General features: G+C 30.0%; 3 protein-coding genes across 5 annotated transcripts; all 3 read right to left on the minus strand.

Moving 5' to 3' along the window:
* Positions 1–2,074: 2,074 nt before the first annotated feature.
* On the minus strand, positions 2,075–8,122 carry LOC124832210 (short-chain dehydrogenase TIC 32, chloroplastic-like). Its single transcript, XM_088113756.1, has 9 exons — positions 7,994–8,122; positions 7,283–7,425; positions 6,941–7,172; positions 6,784–6,863; positions 6,541–6,694; positions 5,556–5,634; positions 5,304–5,388; positions 2,598–2,668; positions 2,075–2,433 (listed from the first exon to the last, which is right to left on the minus strand). Exons 2-9 carry the CDS (start codon positions 7,386–7,388, stop codon positions 2,257–2,259), a joined length of 984 nt encoding a protein of 327 aa, XP_087969882.1. The 5' UTR covers positions 7,389–7,425; positions 7,994–8,122; the 3' UTR covers positions 2,075–2,256.
* A 1,765-nt stretch (positions 8,123–9,887) lies between these two features.
* Positions 9,888–10,485, minus strand: LOC148199654 (uncharacterized). The gene is made up of 2 exons (XM_088112743.1): positions 10,117–10,485; positions 9,888–9,956 (listed from the first exon to the last, which is right to left on the minus strand). Exons 1-2 carry the CDS (start codon positions 10,483–10,485, stop codon positions 9,888–9,890), a joined length of 438 nt encoding a protein of 145 aa, XP_087968869.1.
* Positions 10,486–13,980: 3,495 nt separating this feature from the next.
* LOC124832214 (short-chain dehydrogenase TIC 32, chloroplastic-like) lies at positions 13,981–19,875 on the minus strand. Of its 3 annotated transcripts, none has more exons than XM_047306364.2 (8): positions 19,751–19,875; positions 17,434–17,665; positions 17,277–17,356; positions 17,042–17,195; positions 16,307–16,385; positions 14,819–14,903; positions 14,405–14,475; positions 13,981–14,315 (listed from the first exon to the last, which is right to left on the minus strand). In XM_047306364.2, the coding sequence occupies exons 1-8, from the start codon at positions 19,854–19,856 to the stop codon at positions 14,121–14,123; spliced, it is 1,002 nt and encodes a 333-aa protein (XP_047162320.2). In that variant the 5' UTR covers positions 19,857–19,875; the 3' UTR covers positions 13,981–14,120. The 3 variants fall into 3 exon arrangements, with proteins under 3 accessions (XP_047162320.2, XP_087969880.1, XP_087969881.1); XM_088113754.1 differs by having other exon boundaries at positions 17,434–17,670; positions 19,751–19,863; XM_088113755.1 differs by lacking the exon at positions 14,819–14,903 and having other exon boundaries at positions 13,998–14,315; positions 17,022–17,195.
* Positions 19,876–20,092: the final 217 nt, after the last annotated feature.

A 20,092-nucleotide genomic window follows, 5' to 3' on the forward strand; every position in this document is an offset into this window, starting at 1 on the left:
GAGAGGTGCTTCACAAGGGACAACTTATGTACTAAGTCTTTCCTTAACCAAAGTGTTCCTCAACTAGTTTTAACAAATTTCTTATTTACAGATTTAAAACAACAACATATAATATTAACACAGAAATTCAATATAGATAGATATAAGTAAGCATTAATACTATTCACACGAAATTTCAAGACATAAATAATAATAAAACAATACTAAATCATAAAAAGCTTAAAAATGTTAGCTCCCCGTTGTTCCAAACTTCACTTTTCTTAGCTAGCCGCGTTGGGGAAAGATCCTCCTCTTTAGCAACAAGATTCACGCCGAGAGAAAGGTTCATCCGAAGCAACCCTGCCATTAGCGCGCCTAAGGTCGTCCTTCCTATCCCGATGACAGTGTTCGCGGGAAAGAGTTCGCGGTTGTGAATCCAACGGGAACCTTCCGGCAGCGAGGGTGGCGAGAACGACGATGACTAAACCTGATTGGACGAGATTCGGAGGAAAGGTCAAGATAATGGAGAGTGGCTCTTGGTGGCGGTAAGGGAAATTCAAGGTGGTGTAGATGGTGGAGTTGAACGGCTGTGACGAAGGAGAAGACGACGACGCAATGGAGGCAGTGAGGCGCGCTACGGCGACTGACGACGGCTTGGAGAAGGGGCGAAGGCGGAGGGAGGCGCGATGGTTCAGGGCAGATGAACATGGTGATGCTGAGGCGCAAAATCACGGTAGCTGCTTAAATGTGTTGGAAGTTGCGGTGGAGATGAGTGGAGGTTCACGGCACTGCCGGAACGAAGGAGAAGACAGTGCCACGATGATGGAGGAATGAACCTAGGTTTGAGAATTTACGGTAACGGTTTCCTCGCAACGCGACCTTCAACTATCCAGTGAATGGGTCTCTCGATTCGACGTCCGAATGGTACTCAAATCTGGTTTCTGGATTTTTGCCGTGTTTCAGGTGTTTGTTCAAACTCCCGGTGACTCATGGTTGTTATGGAGGCAAGGAAATTTCATATGGTGGCTGATGATGATGATGGTTCGAAGAGGAGGATGAGGGTGGTTCGGCCAAATTGGAAAAGGACTGAAGGGTTCACAGTGGCTTAGTCATTTCTGTTTTTGTGACTTTCTTCTTGCAGGTTTGAGTGGATAAACAAGGATGCCGGTGAAGTGATGGCAGGGAGGTATGGTTGATTGGTTACGAGTTGGGTGATGCGGCTCGCGTCCACGGTGCACGGTGCGGCGGTAACTGAAAGCAAGGTTTGCGAGGAGGAGAAATTGAAGCTGACGATGGCGGGTGGGGAGTGCTGATTGAATCCAATTTTTGGCCTGGGGTTTGTGATTTGGTCTCTATTGGTTTGTTAGATGCAGGGGAAGGGTGAGCTGGAGATTATACTAGAATCAGTTAAAGAAGTCTTGGCCTCCTGTCCTAACCAGAATTGGAGATGATAATGCCTGTCAAAAGGTAGTCAAAAGGTGTCTCCCAATCAGATTATTTTGTCTCCCCTACCAAACGCACTATCTTCTCCATTCAATCTGCATTCAAACTTTATTAACCATACTTGGATTAGTGGGTGCACGGGAGACAAGGGTGTTGATGAAGAGGTGTCCCATTGTAGATTCAATGTACTAGTCATGATGGTGTTGAAGACAATGGGTTGGTAGATGAATAATCTAATAAGAAAAATCTCTTAGTGGAAAGGTTGGTTGATGGTGAAATGAAATGAAGGAGAGACGGTGCTGGAGCGTGGCTTCTATTGTTGCTACCTTCTCTGCATTGTTTCTTTTTTGTTTCTTTTTTTTTTTTTTGGGTCTTACAGATATAATTTCAGATTTTACACCTACTATGACAAGAAAGCAAGACAAAGCAAAAAATATTTTTATCAAAATTGTGACAAACCGAATTTTTAAAGATTATTAAAATTTAAAAATGTATGACATACATTTATCAACTTGAGAAGCAATGTTGATCGGATGAAGATATTTTATTTACTTAAATTATTGGTTTATATGCCTTAACAAAATATTATTATAAGTTTCTTAATTTTGTTATTATTTGTAAGAACAAAATGCTCTAAAAATTGAGTATCTGTATACAAGAATTATACAAATAAAAATTATGAAATGAATTACATTTTTTAATAATGGGTATAAATTCCACGCTTATACTAAAAAAAATCAAATTTTAAGCTTGAAAAATACCACTCAAAAAATAGAAACAGCATACATTGTTGAGATTTTTATTTACCTAAAAGGTATTCTATATCTAAATTGATCATTGTAACCTTGTATTTTGCTTCGTCAAGTTTATGCTAAAATCCCACAGTTTCTTGGCCAAATTCATGTCCCTTCCATGCGAGCATGCTTCTGAAACATTATTATCTACAAAATACTTGCCACTGATTCCATTTACTTCTGGGTGCAATGCTGCATAGCATGTTGTCGAAGCTCCCTATAATCATACAAGTTTTTTTATACATTTTAGTTTCTAATTCTGGTTGAACTTTTTAATCTTCAAAAATTATATTTTGCTAAATGTAAAATAAAAGAGGAATAATTTGTGTAAAAAAAATATATTTAAATCTACTTATATTGATTCTTGTGAGTCAAACTTACCTGCTGCACAGTTTTCACCACATTTCCAGCTAGAATATGCATTACAAATGGCCCTATCAGATTCCACACACCTGCATAAACCACACAGTATATGCCTATGTAACATAATTATACTATCATTATTAAAATGATATTAGTTAACGTAAAATTAATGTAAGAACATACTTATAATATCATATCATATAATGCATGGCTTTTATTTATATAGAAAGACTGTATAGAAAGAGTGCAACATAGTCTCAAATTAATTTTAAATTTAACTCAATTTTATAAAATTAATCTATAAAATGATGTTTATATTTATTTATATATTATAAATTTATCTTATTTTTAGTTAATATTATATTAGATATCTAATATACTTTTCTTACGTGAAAACATGTATATTTTAAGCATAAAACTAAATATTAATAAGTAATTTGATAGTAATTGAGACGGTATGTTTCTAAAAAATAAATTTTTTAATAATAGATAATATAATAGACTAAACAAATAATAAAATTCATTATGATATATTTTAACACATTATTCTAATACTTTTTAATAGTTTGTGTTTTCCTTATTCCATTTTAATAAAAATAAATTAGAAAATTTCTTAAGAATACTATATGTACGTAGAACCAAATCTTAGGAATATATGCTACGAATTTTATTAACAATAGTATATGTAAAATTAAATTTTAGTAATATATGTTATAAATTAAACAACTTTAGAAAAAAAAAAAGTTATTTGTTAGAATTTAGTTAAACATACGTTGATATATATATATATATATATATATATATATATATATATATATATATTGGAATAAGACAAGTTTATAGTTACATGGAATGAGTTAACATTATTAAAGTATAATATGTTAAATAAAATTTTAGGAAAATGTTGAATTAAATTTCACTGAATACTATTAAGAAAATTGCAGGTGATTTTGTTCATTATATATAAAGTTAAAAGAAAATTGCAGTATAAGAGTATATTTTGGTTATGAAATAATTTTTTTTAACATATTATAAGTTACTTATAATTTTTTTAGTGCTATTAATTAATAAATGCAATGTCTTATAATGTGTTTATTACTAATTTATTTGATTAACTTATAATTAATGTCATTAACACATTCAAAATAGTTTATTTTAGGAGATTCTAAGTTATAAGCCATAAGTTATTTTAACTAACTTCTAGCCCGTATAGATGGTAGATATGTAGTTCAAATAAAAAATAATAATATTATAAATTAAAGTAACAAGTATTTCATTATATTATGCTATGTAACAACTAGATATAATTAAAAATGTAAAAGTAATAATTTTAATGTTACAATAATTTACATTTCTGAAAGTAAATAAAAAATAACTTTGATTAATATTCCTTATAACAACTCCTTTAAAAATAAAATGACTTCTCCAAGTCAAAAGAAAACATATATAACTTTTGAGAATTAAATAGAAATGCTAAATTTTTTAATTAGAATTTGTTTATTTTAATTTAAAATTGTAATTACTATGTAAAGTAGCTTAATCATTTGTGAAAATATCTTGAGATAATTTTATAAAATGTAATTTGAAGGAGTTAAAGGAAAATAAAGATTTGCAATTCAAAATTTTATATTTGTTTGTTTATAACTGAAACTACATCCATCTCCTAATCCATACAATCAAGTTTCATTAAATATCGCAAGATACAAAATGATTACTCTTTGAACTTTAATTTGTCTTAAACTAAACAATCCAGTATTATTTGAAATAATTTGTCACTCTAATTAAGACATTAACTATTATTGGAATAACAATAACTTTTGGTCCAAATATTTGATTACAAAAGATATTAAAAGATCAAAGAATTGCAAAAAAGAATTAACATCTTTATATAAATACAAAACATTTATATAATTAAATATGCTTTAAATATTTATTTATAATTATATATAAATAATATTTAAAAATAAGTTTTTTTAAAAAATAAAAAAGTGACAAGTCAGCTTGTCTTCTGGCGAGACATGTTACAATTTTTAGCCTCAGTCTAGCTCGACCAATTTTCGACGAGTCATGGGCCTAACATATCAGAATAGGGGAGACTGATCCGTTTTGTCACCTCTACTAACATGTTAATCAATGTTTGGAAAGAGTTTTTAAGAAATAATCTTTTGTTTTTATCAAGATTAAATTTATTATACGTAGACGAACTAATATATTTAACACACATATGATAAGAAGTGAATTTTAAGTGTAACTTAGTTGTACAAAATCGAATTGTAACATAAAGTTTGTACCCACTTTTAAGAGTGATATTATACATTAATGGATGCTTTGGATGAAATAATAGACTTAACAAATAAGAAACTTTATTAGGATAGCCTCTAACTTATAACTATCGTATATAAAAAAGTTTATTTTAAACCTAATTCAACAAACTTAACTTGTAAAGTGAAATTTGTACTCACTAAAAATTTTATTTTAAACCTAATTCAATTTACAAACTTGACTTGTAAAGTGAAATTTGTACTCACTAAAAATTAATCTTATTCGATGTGAAATTTCCAACATATATATATATATATATATATATATATATATATATATATATATATATATATATATATATATATATATGATAAACAGCTAATTTACTTGTCTAGTAATTGAAATCATGTTATTTAGATTATTCTGATGTAAACCATAAACTTACAGAAATGTATGGATTACCTGTGAGTAGAGGACTCTGAAGGTAAATATTGGTGACAGTGGCTCCTGGATGAAGAGAATTAGCAGTAATATCCACTCCATCTTCCTGATCATTTGCAAAATCAAACAACTGCTACTATTATGGCATGTTGAAATAATACATAACATTCTATTTGATGAAAAAGGTAACTACCTACCATGCTTCATCATGGTTAAATAAACTTATTAATCAACTATCAACATTTAATAATTTATAACTCACTATGCCACAACCTTGAGACGTCTTGCAAGTTCATTGACATGTAAAATATTAGCAAGCTTCGATTGTCCATAGGCACGCCAATTGTTGTAACTATAAACAAAGAAAGAAAGAAAATGAATTATATGCACTTCTTTTGTTGAAATCTGTATCATTCACATAATTATAAATACTCTATAAATGATACACAAAATTACATCTTTTTACTCTGTTTCATCAATAAATAGGATTTTTTTTGGATGAATTTGTTCATAACAATTCTTCAGAGATACTTTTAGAAAAAGAAAATAAACTTTTCTATAAATTAAAATTGATTTAAGGATTAGTTAGACTATAAATAATACTTTTCATTTTAAGAGCAAAACGTATAATAGAATTAAATATCAATAAATTCCTAAAAGAGTGAGGTTCTGTTCTGGGTTTTTTTAGAATCTGGTGCAGTTTCTTTTGAAAGTTATCTAAATGGATAGATTCAAAAATATTTGTGAATACGATTAAGTTATGCTTTGAAATTACGACCTCGCACCTAATATATACTTACGAAAAGAATAAAAATGATAAATTTATAAATTACTAGTAACTGATATAAAAAAAAAGATGTATATATATTATTAGGTTTAATATGGATACCTCTAAGATTAACTGACACCATTAATCACTTTCATGCTAATCAATCAACTATATCTGTTTAGTACATATTATGTTGTTAACAGGTCACAGTGAGAGTGCAAAATTAAATTTTGGTAACACTTTTTAACTTGGGAGAAAAATAAAAGCAAAAAGGACATGCACGACTGCTGTTTCTTAAAGAAAATATAAATGATATTTTATCACGTATAAATTTTTTACATTTATTTAATATTATCTTTTCTATTTTTATTTTTTTCTAAAAATATAAAATTTTATTTTTTATAATTATTTTACTTTTATAATATATGTTAAATAAATATAAACATATATATTATAAATCTACTTGCATAGATTTCAACTGCTTGGTACCTTGATGGATCGTTAAGTTTGTCAAAAAGGATTCCGTTAGGATAAGTAAATCTATGGCCCATGGAGGAGACATTAAGGATTCTTCCTTGTATCTTACTTTCTCTTGCTGTTTTCTTCATATTTTCCAACAACAGATTTGTTAGGAGAAAATGACCTGTCAAATTATGTTCAAAACATTGAGATTATTTTGACAATTTCCACCAACCCAATATCATAAAAAAGTAATAATAATGTAATGAATACCTAAATAATTTATAGCAAATTGAAGTTCAATGTTGTCCTTGGATAGCATAAAAGGGCATGCACAAATCCCTGCATTGTTTCTTAGAATTTAAGAGAAAAAGGAAGTTAGAAAAATAGTAAATGAAAGAAAAAGTGGAAAGAAGGAGTTGGTGCTTACATCAAAATATTCAATGGAAGAGAAGTTGAATTAAACTGATCTGCAAAATGATGAACAGAGGCTATTGAACTTAGATCCAACTTCATGACATCAACTTTAGCAGTGGGAATTTGCTTAAGTATTGAATCCTTAACATTATAAGCATCCATCATATCAATCACTCCCATTATCACATGCACTCCACGCAATGCAAGAACACGAGCTGTCTCTGCCCCTATACCGCTTGATGCACCTATTGTTCTTTCAACAACAATAACAACTTCAATAAAAATGTCATTGTTTTCTATACGTTTAAGCAATATGAAAGAATCATTTATTGAGGAAGGGAAAGAAGAATGAGACCAGTAACAATAGCAGTAAGAGAAGTGCCGTCTATTCCGAGAGTAACTTCTTCAGCAGTGGAAGACCATGAAAATCCAGAACCTCCTCTTCTATTGAATGGCCACATCTCTTTTTCTCTGTCGCAAATTCTCAATTCAATTCTTCTGTATATCAGTTTCAGTGTGGGTTGATGCACCGACATGAAATCATAAATGACGTATGTTAGATGAAGTTTTGATGTTGATGTGAAATTTTTTAATATCCAGTGAGATTAGAGATTAATAAATAATCTAATGATAAATTTACGTTTAATACTATATTAAAAAATCAATTTAAATCTAACTCAATAATACGAATTATTTTATAAGATAAAATTTACGTTAAGTTATATATAATAAACTAATAAACTGAGATTATCTAGCATGTGTAACTTTTAACTATATCCACTTATATATAATAAACTCTCATGTCTAATTTAACTATATGCTTTTAAATTTGAGTTTTGTTTTTGAACGGTGTAGAAGCATATACACCAAAACTACGTGGAAGATAAATAAATAATAATAGCAACAGTATGGAAAATATACAGAAAAATTAAGTAGGTTGAAGTAGAAAGGTGGTATGAGAAGGAAACTTCTTTAAGCACAATGAAACAAGCAGAGAACCCCACAACAGACCTTACAATAATTAGAAGGAACCTTGGAAATTGCTAGAACAGAAACACTAGCAAACCTGGTTTTAAGACCTTGGATCTGTGAAGCTTGCCTCTTCTCTATGTTTTCCAGCGGTTGAATCTGAATTGCATAAGTTTGTAGATTAATATATAAGTTCGATTCTATTCCAACATAAACACTAAAATACAAAAACAAGAGCAAAAAACTTGAATAACATATATAAAATAATTTTTGTTGCAGCAATTTCTCAGACAGTCCTTGTTCCACCAGACATTTTAAATGTTTACCAACAAATATGAAAAACATGGGAGAACTATTAAGGATTTGGTAGGAGTTGATTTACCTACAGAATTCTTTGACCGTTTGAGAATAGATGATTCGGTTACCTCTCTCTCTCTCTATATAAAAGGGTTTTGTGATAACCCAAGAGAATTAAGAACAAACGAAGAAGAAAAAGATTGATAAGGACTTGCAGGTGAAGGTGGTATTGATATCGAGGATGGGCTAAGTTATACTCTTCGAAACTTATTATATATTATCTTCAACAACCATTTTTATTAATTTTTTATCTAACAACTTTATTTATTTTTCAATTAAACAATTTAATTTAATATTATTATTATAGAGTCAACAAATGGAGGAAAAGAGAATATGTGGGTTGTTAAAATAACTCTTTTACATATGAAAGGTTGTTATCAAAAGGATAAGTTGTTCAAAGGTTGAGAAAGGTAACACAATTTATTAAGTAAAGACCGACCGGGACAAAGCAACTATCTATAAAGTTTATTTGACAATATAAATTTGCCAACTTTATATTGTCGAATAATTGGTTCACTTGAATGTCTTTTTAAAAAAACTAAATTCTTTTGTGGAAGACGTTTTTGGAAGGGAAAAGTGGACATTTGCTGCTTTCTTCCTCTTTTTCCTTTGCATTGTCCGTGTCCCCTTCCCCTTTTCCCCATTGTATTGTCTATGTCCCCTTTTCCCTTTCCCCTTACTCCATTTTGATTTACCCTTTAACATTTTCGATGTATCCATTTTCATTTGCATTTTATCCTTTGGTAATTGATTTATTTTTTATGCACTTGAATATGCGTCATTCTTTCAAACGAAGTGTGTTGGTGATTTGAATGGAAGATTGACTCCGCAACAGAGGAAGTTAATTGCAAAGACACCATTTAGTTAGTTTTTTGAATTTCTGACAATGTTAAGTTAAGTATAAATATGTTAAATGAGTTACTAATTAGATGGGTAAACCTAATTGTGGGTTTTTTTTTTTAGAAAAATTTGTAGAATTCAAAGAAATGGATGTGTGCTTAATAAGGATGATTGTATTATTTTTTAGGATGACTGTATTAATTGTTAGGATGACTGTATTATTTTTTAGGATTAATGTACGTAATATGATATCATTGTAATGAACATGATCAAGTTAATAGTAATGGAATACAAGGAACCTATGTGGTTATCATCGAATGTTAAATTATTTTACCATTATTGCACTTGAAAAACAATCATTCACATTCAACTCACACACTCATCTAAAAAAATAGAAAAAATGACCAAAAACAGAGCAAAACCCTTAATGGGGAGTGTTGTTAATCCAACTAAGAGTATAGTTGAATTTTTCATACAAATGGCCCTCTGGCCTTTGGTAATCAATTTCAAGACCTCTGTAATTGATTACCAGAAGCTAGAGGGTCATTTGTACAGAAACTTCAACTATACTTCTCAGCTGGAACAACACTACTCCTCATGATGGCTTTTGCTCTATTTTTGTTGAATTTTTTCATTTTTTTAGATGGGTGAGTGAGTTTAATGCTATTGGGTGTGTTTCCTGCACCAATGATGAGGTTAGGCCATTGATTTCTTCAAAAAAATGTACATTGAGGTAATTTTCTCCAACTGAGGTGAGGTGCATGACCATTGTTGTAACACCCCTTCTAAGAGTGTTACCCTCTCCTAGTCGGGGAATATTCGTCGATGCCCTCATTAGCAATATGAAGCAGGTCCATTGACACCTGATGTGCAATAATACCCTCGGTCACATGACGACACGATATCAAGGACTATAACATTCTCGTCATTCGCCTAAATCTAGCCTGCATTATAATTATATCAAACAATTAAATAAACAAGATGAAGAAAAATTAATAATATAAGAAATGAAAAATAACATACCAGGGCGCCAGATGGTGAAGGTGGAGACGTTCTACGATGGGGTCGCGCCTCCTGTGGAACATCAGGGCGCTGTCTAGGCGCAAGAGCCGGTCGCGCGTCATCTGTAACAACAATAATATAAGGATGCAAAACCCTCCTAAACCACTGAATGTACCAATCGACACAGTCAGAAGGGAATGTTGCATGTCTGACATTATTCACAACGTGAGCTCTGAAGTGCAACCAAACATCATCAATGGCCACTATATCTACATCTGGAACCGCAGTCGGTGATCGTGGAATGTCTTGCTGAAACCCAAATTGCCTCAACACACGCTCAGGCAAATGACGACAAAGGGTGTCACCAATCCGAATCCATCCATAAAACATACAGATGCCGAAGAATGGTCGAATGGCCCGATGCCCCTCATACGGATGCCATACAACTCCACTGTATGTCAGCGCATCTAACTATGACCGAATCTCCGCAAGAGTGGAACTCTGCCTAGGGCTCTGCCACCTCATGGCACGTGGTGTGATATCATCGTAAGAAGTCATCAACCGCCTCCTTCCCATGCTAGGGAAATGTTCGTATATCCAACTCTAAAAAAATAATTATTCAATTATATTTCATCCATCTTCAAACATGGAAATAAATACCTGAAATAAATGTCAAAGTTATAACTGTACCTGAAATAGAGTCAAATATCCGACCATCTGCTTCGTGGAGGCGAGACTCGCATCCCCGAGCTGTTTGTACAAATGGGCGAGTGCAGCAACGCCCCAAGCATATCTGCCACACGCGTGTACGTCTCCAAATAACAACAAGTAAGACACGCGTATAGAACTAGCACTCTTATTTGCAAAAATCGTGCATCCTACTAGATGCAACAAATATGCTCTGACAGCATAGTCCCAATGCTGTGACTCACACCTCTGAACATATATCTCTCTAAGCCAGCTAAGTCTAACTTTCAGACCACGTGCGTCCTCCATCTCAGCACCAGCTGTGCCACCATCAACGTTGAGCAACTGCACAAGGGTTGTACGAGCCTCCTCAAACTCCAACTCCTCCAAATCACACATTTGTCCCATCACGGGCAGGTGAGGTAATGTCGAGACGTCATCAAGAGTAACCGACATCTCCCCTAAAGGGAGATGGAAACTACTGGTCTCGAAATGCCACCTCTCTATGAATCCGAGGAGTAAGCCCTTATCAACATAATCATAATAAATATCTGTGAGAGACATCAAACTGAAATTCAACACAATGTGTTGAATTCCCTCGTGGCATGGTCCTAACTTATTTACTTTTTTCCGTGAGAGATCGATCAACTTGAGTATGTCCCCTCGATCCTACACATCAATATTTAATAAAATTTCTATTAAAAAAAACAATAAAATAAATTTTATTTTTGCACTCACCGGCCCTGTGAAATAGCATAAGCTACATGTTGAACATAGTGCGTCAGTAATGAATCATCACGTGGACCTCCAGGAAATCCACCGATATCCTCCTGTATGTTATGAACATTCGCATGCTCTTCGTCATCGTCGTCAGGGGCCTGAAATGCATCCTCCTGACCATGAGTCTCATACGCTTCATATGTCTGCTCCTCAAAGGCTCGCTCCTCAACATAAGGGTCATCCTCAATAGGACCTGCACGCCTTCTATAAGCGGAAGAAGTAGATCTTCTCCAACTTTCGCCTTGCGTCGAACTCTCTCCTCGAGAACTAAAAGATGCACCGCGTGTTCTTACCATTTCTAACAAAAATATAATTGTTTCATTTAAAAAACCTATGAATCGTCAAAAATCAAAATTGATTTTTATTCTAAAGAGGTACCAGAGGCACAATTCATACATCATTACAATTAAAATGTGTTTTGAATTGAGTTGACTAATTGGAAGAATTATACGTATTGATATATTCGATGGAGCTTTTAACTTTGAAAATTAAGTTGCGAGAGTGTAGTGTCATTGTGCTTATTACATTCTATATTTCATACTGAAAAAAAATATCCCAAAAGGCCGAAACGGATGTGAGATATTCCTTTGGCCTTCAACGGATCTCCCACATCCGTCGACGGAAGTCGGACATCCGTTGAAGGCCAAACGGATATCCCACATCCGTTTTGGCCTTTGCAGGGACTGTTCAGCGGCACACAATGGAACCAACAGCGAGATCAAACCATTAATAGTGACAAAACAGCACATATTCAGACAACACAAATAATAATAAACCCTAAACTAAACTACCTAACATAAAAAATGAAGAGAATGGTGAAGAAAACCAACCTGAAAGAAACAAAAACTGCAAAGAATTCCTCCTCCTCACGCTGGTCGACGCTCTGGACGCTCCTCGACACTCCCCACACCACGGCGGCGACGCTGCTTCACACCATGACGGCAATGGAAGCTTTCAAACAAAAAAAAAACTGGAAAGAAAAAGGAATAGAAGCAGGGAGATGGGGAAGTGAAACGAAAATGAGAAAAGGGGAAGAGAGTTCCGTGGATGAGTGTTGGGAAAATAAAATTAAGGTTTCAAATTATTTAAATAGGATAAAAGTAAAAATCTTTTTAACTTAAGGATATAATTATATTTAAAATAATGTGAAAAAGTGAAGGAAGTATACAATGGTAGTGGAGGGAGCAACACCCAAAACGAAAAAGAGGCGAACAAAAAATAGAGGCCCAAAACAAAATTAGCAAATAAAGAAGGCGCCGCACCTCCATAATTTCATCCTCTATCCTCATATATAGTGAAGTGACATATTTACCCTTATATTTAATCTTCTTCCTTACCAAGAAATGTATGGAGGTGCGTGAAGAATCTCACAAGAAGAAGGCATTAAGACTTATGAGACAACTTCTTCGTGATCCTTCCTAAAATTTTTCCAGCATCGTATAAGGAAATTTCTCAATTTTTTTCTGAAAATAAAAAATAACATTCGAATTGTATGACTAAAAAATTATTATTTTTCATGAAAAAATATTTTTAAATTATATGATTCAAAAACTAAATATAATTTCTGAATTGTATCATAAAAAAATTTCTAAATTATATAATTTAAAAGTCATTTTTAACTTTAAATTACCCAATAAAAAATGCAAAAGAGATATTTTATTTTATATGGAGTACATTTATGAATGTGTGGAAAGAAACTGTCCACCTCTAAAGCTTCACATAGTTTTTCCTTTTTTTTCTTAGTTCTTAACTCAATTATTCTCAATGAATATATATAGAAAAGGGAAAGATACTTGGATAAAGAAAATGATCATACCAAAATTTCACACAAAATGTATTTAAAAATCTATTTCATAAATTTTCATTTGTTATGGCATAAAAGATTTAGAATAATATAATAATATGTTTTTCACAATTTTCGAAGAAAAAAATGTTATTAATGCATGAAGACATAAATGCAAATAAGCATGACATGAGTGATATTTGAGAAGATGAAGGGGATGTGCATTATGAGAAAAGACAACATATGGGGTTTTTGTCTCCAGCTTCTCTCCGTCCCCTCTCCACCCATAATAAATGAGATAAATGAAATTTAGAATGGTTATTTAAACTTTTTCTTCTTCCCTATGTAGGTGGTTATGAAGAGAAAAGAAATAAAGGATGAAGAAAAAGGTGAAAAGAAATAAATTAAATAAAAATATACGTTTTGGTCAAACAGCAATGAAATTAGAATAAGATTTTATTTTCATCATTAATATTATTACTGCTGATATTACTAATATATTATTTTTATTGTTAAATAATAATTCATTTTTATTACTAACTTATCATTATTATTGTTATTGTATAATAATTATAGATATTATTCAGGAAAATTATTTCTCCAGTATAAAACATGAACTAACGTGAATACTCACAAACTTTTCCCAATGGATTTTACTATATAGATATATCTTACAATGTTTGTTATGTTAACGAGGGCTTTATAATAACATTTGAATACATATACGTAAAATCCACCCTTACAGAAGCATCAAACTTTAAGCTTCAACAACACACTATTTTCTTATATATTGGCCATTGTCACTTTCATTTTTCATGGTCAAATTCATGCTAAAATCCCAAAGCTTCTTAGCCAAATCCATGTCCCTTCCCTGCAAACATGCTTCTGAAACATTATTATCTGCAAAATACTTTCCATTGATTCCACTCACTCCTGGGTGCAATGCTAAATAGCATGTTGTTGATGCTCCCTATCATCATGTAACACAAAAAATAATAAGACAAAACCATATATCTAACACCAAGAGTTAAAACTCTGAAACTTTTAAGACTATCTTACTTGCTGCACATTTTTCAACACAAATCGCTCTAGGTAACGAATTACAAATGGACCTAGAATATTCCTTAGACCTGCATACACCATACAAAGATGGCCATAAAACTCAACGTGTATATCATCTTATAGAAAAAGTATACTTGAAAAAAATATATATCTTTCCTATACGTTGATGTTTCAATATATAATTATAAAGACATGTATGCTTGAATTCATCGTGAACACATTGATGTCATTTTTCAAGCAATGTCATTTACAAAATACAAGATTAATACCAAAACTGTATGTATTGAAACTTTTTGAAAAAAAGTAGAAGATTGTGTAGATCTAATAGTATAATTATTTAGCAATTTAAACACGGTTATTTACATTATTTTCATGTAGACTGTAAATTTATATAAATATTTAATTAATTACCTGTCAGAAATCGATTCTGAAGATATATATTTGTGTTAATAACTCCTGGATGAAGAGAATTCGCAGTAATATCTACTCCGTCTTCCTGGTCAATTTTAATATTGAACAAAAGTATTATTAAATTTCACAAACAACTATTTAATGCATCTTGTTGTTTTCTAATTTTGTAAACTTACATCATAACAACCTTTAATTGTTGTATGCTTTAATTTATTGTCCTAACTATTTCCTACAATTTTTCAAAATAGAAAATAATGCATTATTGGGTGGCATCTTTTTTGCTAAAATAAAAATAAGTATTTTTGTCAAATAAAAAACAAGACCAGAAACTTAAGCTTTTTTTAGGATATTTGATTGCTGGTTAAAAGTACAATTTTAAAACTTTTGTAAAGACTGATGGGAAGCTCTGTATCAGCAAGGTTCACCAGGTTTTGTGTTAAAAGAGAAACTAAACAGTATGAGAACAGCTCTGAAGCATTAATGAAACGATACACATAGAGAGAAATTTAGTTGAGATAATATCATTATATCAATAATCATATCGGCGGATATAATAATAAGTTTAATAAAAAACAAATATAAGTAATAAAAGAAGACCAAACAAATAAAAATTCTTATTAAGATTAACCTTAATAAATGGTTCAAATATTAATTCAAATATTATATTAATAAATGAATTTTAAATTTAACTTAATTTCATAAAACTGATTTGTAAGATGAGATTTATGCAAATCATTTTATATTTAATCGGATTTCTAACGCTTCAAACTTTTATCACGGTTCTATTATTAAAAAATCTTTAAAAGAAAGAATGAAAGAATAAATTATATATTTAAATTGTTTTTATCTTATGTGAAACAGTTTAGTATGCTAAAACATGACGTAAAAAATCTAACAAGTTTTACATAACGTAAAAAATCTAACAATTTTTAGAGAAATGCTTCTAAGAAATTAATGAATGGTAACTACAATTAAGAGGAACAACCCTTAAGTTCACAAACTCAGTTGAGGTTCATTAGTGCAAATAGAACTTTTTATGATAGATAAAATGGCTTTTTAATGATAAGTGTTTTAACTTTATGTTATGAAAATTATAAAAAGTTTGTTTTCTTATGACACCATTCAATTTATTATAACAAGTCTTTTCTCACCAATTATAATATCTATTATTTTTACTATGAAAATATTATTTTTTAATTTGTCATGATAAATCGTAATAACAGTTTTTTTCATTAATGGTTGGAGAAACATGTTTGTTGGTATTTATTTACTTCTAAAAGCAAATAAAACATAAAAACTCTTTCTTGGGGATTTTTAGTATGTCCAAGTAGAAATTTAGCCTTTTTTTTCTTCTGTTTTTTTTGACTGGTTTAGTATCCTTGCATATATATATATAATAACTGTGATTTCTATTGTAGATAAAAGAAAAAAAAATTATAGACAACAACTTTGTTTCATTATAGAATGAAAAATTTAATGTGGTAGAACCTTGAAACGTCTTGCAAGTTCATTGGCATGTAAAATGTTTGCAAGCTTTGATTGTCCATACGCACGCCAATTGTTGTAGCTGTACATATAAGAAAGCAAATGCATTATGAAAAACACACATATTTTGCAATCATACTGTAATTCTAATATATTTGTATGCTGAAATCTTTATATCTTTAAAATGAAATAATAGAAATATTTTATAAATTATAAGAAAATTATATCTTTTCACTGAAGTCATCAATAGATGAAATATATTCATCAGGTTGTATTAATATTTGGTAAAAAAAATTACCACCAATAATGCAAATTGATACTGATGTTTATTTTAGTGGTGGACATGACGTCAACCCTAATAAAATCAACATTAATTAGTTGCATCTACCAAAAAAACGAATAGTTTATACTATTTCTTTTTCTGTCTTGTTATAGTGGAAAGTTCATGAACTTATTATAAAATATTTGGTATAAGAATTTTTACAAAATAAAAATTAAAATTCACTTCTCCATGAATTAAAATTAATTTATGCATAATTCAATTTATAAAGTTTTTCATAAAACTTTTTCAAAATATTATTTTTAATTTATGCATAACTTGATTTTATCTTATGTAAAAAGTAAATTTCATTTTTTTCTTTATATTTTATTTTATTATTTTTTTATGAAGAAAACAGGCACAAATATTTTCAATAACCCATATTATTACTTGTCTTACATTTGAAGTACTCGGTATACCTTGATGGATCATTAAGTTTGTCAAAAAGGATTCCATTAGGATAAGTAAATCTATGACCCATGGAGGAGACATTGACAATTCTTCCTTGAATCTTACTTTCTCTTGCTGTTTTCTTCATATTTTCCAACAACAGATTTGTTAGAAGAAAATGACCTGTCAAATAATGTTCAAAGATTATTTTGACAATTTCCAGCAACCCAATATGATAAAAAATAATAATAATGTAATGAATACCTAAATAATTTATAGCAAATTGAAGTTCAATGTTGTCCTTGGATAGCATGAAAGGACATGCACAAATCCCTGCATTGTTTCTTAGAATTGAAGAGAAAAAGGAAGTTAGAAAAATAGTAAAGGAAAGAAAAAGTAGAATGATGAAGTTGGTGCTTACATCAAAATATTCAATGGAAGAGCAGTTGAATTAAAGTCATCTACAAAATGATGAACAGAAGCCATTGAACTTAGATCCAACTTCATGACATCGAGTTTAGCAGTGGGAATTTGTTTAAGTATCGAATCCTTAACATTATAAGCATCCATCATATCAATCACTCCCATTATCACATGCACTCCACGCAATGCAAGAACACGAGCTGTCTCTGCACCTATACCGCTTGATGCACCTGTTCTTCTTTCAACACCATCAACAACTTCAATAAAAAAATGTTTATGCATGTAACAAATTTTTCAAATTTAATTATTTCAAATAAATTCATGTTAAACGTAACTATGAACTTTGATGACTAAATTATGTTATATGATGACATTCCAAAGTTTATTTATCATTTATCATCACTTAAAAATTTTAAATTGAAAAAAAAAATAATACAAACCTAAAAGAATTACATCAAAACAATGATAATGCCTCATAAAACATATACAAATTATATTTATTCTGAAAAAAAATCTAAAGAAATACATTAAATCTTTTATATCTGTAAATAAAAAGTTAAAGTCACTAACTTATTAACACAATAACCTTCTTTTAAAAAAACATAACTATATATATATATATAATTATTTAAACTCAAGAAAATAGAACATTTTCTTATAAGGTAGTCTTGCGCATAGGTTGTATAGTGTTGAACTCCGTGTCAACACCATTTCATTTGATAAAAGAAAATAAGTAGTTTTCTAATTATATGATGAGAATATTGTGGTTTTGTGAGGTGTTGATAAAATGGATTATGAATTGTATTTGTATGAGGTGTTAGTATATATGAATAATAGTCTATTTGGATCTCCTGCCATGGTTGCGTAGACATCTAAGGTGCTTTATGCAATGATAATAAAAAATATTTTTTCATCGAAGAAACATAGTATAACACTAATGGAAAAACAATAATAAATGACGATATATATTATGTTAGCATACTAAAATAAATCTCTAACTAATATCAAATTTTAGTGATTAAAAATATATGTTTAGATATCAATTTCCTGATTAAAGACCAATTTTTTTAGTAATCAAAACATTGCTATCTAATGTTAATAACTAATTTAAATATTAATTCATAATAAAAATTATTTTAATTATCAATTTAAAAATTAATTATATAATTTTATTTATAATAGAAATTATTTTAATTATTAATAATTTTTAATTTATAAATTAATATCTAAATTGATTAGTATAGTAATTAATTACTTTTGGTCATTAAAATTAGTAATTGTTTAGTATTTTTCTTGTAATATGGTTATCAACATATAGTAGCTAGACTTACATTAATAAATATTACAACATCAAGTTCAACTTCTTATATTAGATTTTTCTCTGTCAAAAAAAAATTACATTTTTTATATCATCTGAACCTATAATATCAAAATAACCGACATAACAAATACATTCTAAAACTAATATAATAAGTTTCACGGCTAGTGATATAAAGACAAATTGGTTGTGTATGATATATAACAATTTAATCAATTTAGTTATAAAATGAAAAGTCTGATTTACATTAAGTTAGTAATTTTTTTTACTTTGATTGATCAGAGAATCAAGATAGTATATATTTTTAGGCATCGGTTCATACTAAACCAAAACACTGTTGTTAAAATTACGAAATTGTTAGCACATTTTTATACGTTTCTGTTTTTCTTTTTTTAAATTGAAACATAATATATAAGTTAAGAAAACTATTTATTTACTAGTGTATGAACGTGAAGTACAAAAGAATAGTAATAATAACGTGTTTCTGTGATAAATTCATTCATTCACATAATTATATTACGTTGACCGAGAAAGAAACGAAAAAAAATATAAAACTCAATGTTGTGGTTAACTTTTTTTTAATATTTAGTATATTTTGTAAATTTGTGATGATTTTATTAATTTTGTCTTATTATTTTGAAGGTTCTTAATTTCATCTCATTTGTTTAATAAGAGAGTCAATATAATCAATGGGCACAATATTATTGGAGTTATAAATCATATTTCTTAACTTTGAATGTCGTGGTTGATACTTACAACTGGATTAACACTTAAGGAAATTACTGTTTCTCTTAATTTTTTTACCAACAGTGAAATCTTAACAGAAACATAAATTTCAATGTTCAGATTGGAGAGACAATCTGTGAAAAAAAAATTGAAATATATGTTTATTACAATGAAATATATTTTATAAGAAAATAATATTTTCTTTAGCTGGTTTTTTAGTTTACATCATGAACTGATAGAAAAAGAAAATGATCGAGAAAGAAATAGTGACCTGTGACAATTGCAGTGAGAGCACTAGCATGGATTCCAAGAGTAACTTCTTCTGCTGTGGAAGATGATGAAAACCCAGAATCTCCTTTTCTACTGAATGGCCACATCTCTAAGATCTTACGTATTGATTGCAGAAATGCAGTACCACTTGCTGATATAAATAGATGTGTGCAGGAACACACCTACACAAATCATAAATGAACCTGTTAGATGACAATTTGGTTATATGTTACCTCAAAAACTCCCATTTTCTCTAGTTGCTCAAAGAAATCACGACCCCACTACTCTCAATAATTTCTCTATCTTTAACTTTCAGATATTAAATACTTAAAAATACATATGC

The sequence above is a fragment of the Vigna umbellata genome, chromosome 4 (genome assembly GCF_029865625.1).
Source record: "Vigna umbellata cultivar VRB3 chromosome 4, Vumbellata_1.0, whole genome shotgun sequence".
Taxonomy (NCBI): domain Eukaryota; kingdom Viridiplantae; phylum Streptophyta; class Magnoliopsida; order Fabales; family Fabaceae; genus Vigna; species Vigna umbellata.

Coding starts and splice junctions, on each gene's coding strand:
- LOC124832210 (XM_088113756.1), bottom strand. CDS start 7,388: ATGTGGCCATTCAATAGAAGAGGAGGTTCTGGATTTTCATGGTCTTCC. Junction 6,864..6,940: donor CTTCCATTGAATATTTTGAT/GTAAGCACCAAC, acceptor TTAAATTCTAAG/AAACAATGCAGGGATTTGTG. Junction 5,389..5,555: donor AACTTGCAAGACGTCTCAAG/GTTGTGGCATAG, acceptor GCAAATGATCAG/GAAGATGGAGTGGATATTAC.
- LOC148199654 (XM_088112743.1), bottom strand. CDS start 10,485: ATGTTTTATGGATGGATTCGGATTGGTGACACCCTTTGTCGTCATTTG. Junction 9,957..10,116: donor CTTCACCATCTGGCGCCCTG/GTATGTTATTTT, acceptor ATTGCACATCAG/GTGTCAATGGACCTGCTTCA.
- LOC124832214 (XM_047306364.2), bottom strand. CDS start 19,856: ATGTGGCCATTCAGTAGAAAAGGAGATTCTGGGTTTTCATCATCTTCC. Junction 14,904..16,306: donor AACTTGCAAGACGTTTCAAG/GTTCTACCACAT, acceptor AAAATTGACCAG/GAAGACGGAGTAGATATTAC. Junction 14,476..14,818: donor TCAGAATCGATTTCTGACAG/GTAATTAATTAA, acceptor TGGTGTATGCAG/GTCTAAGGAATATTCTAGGT.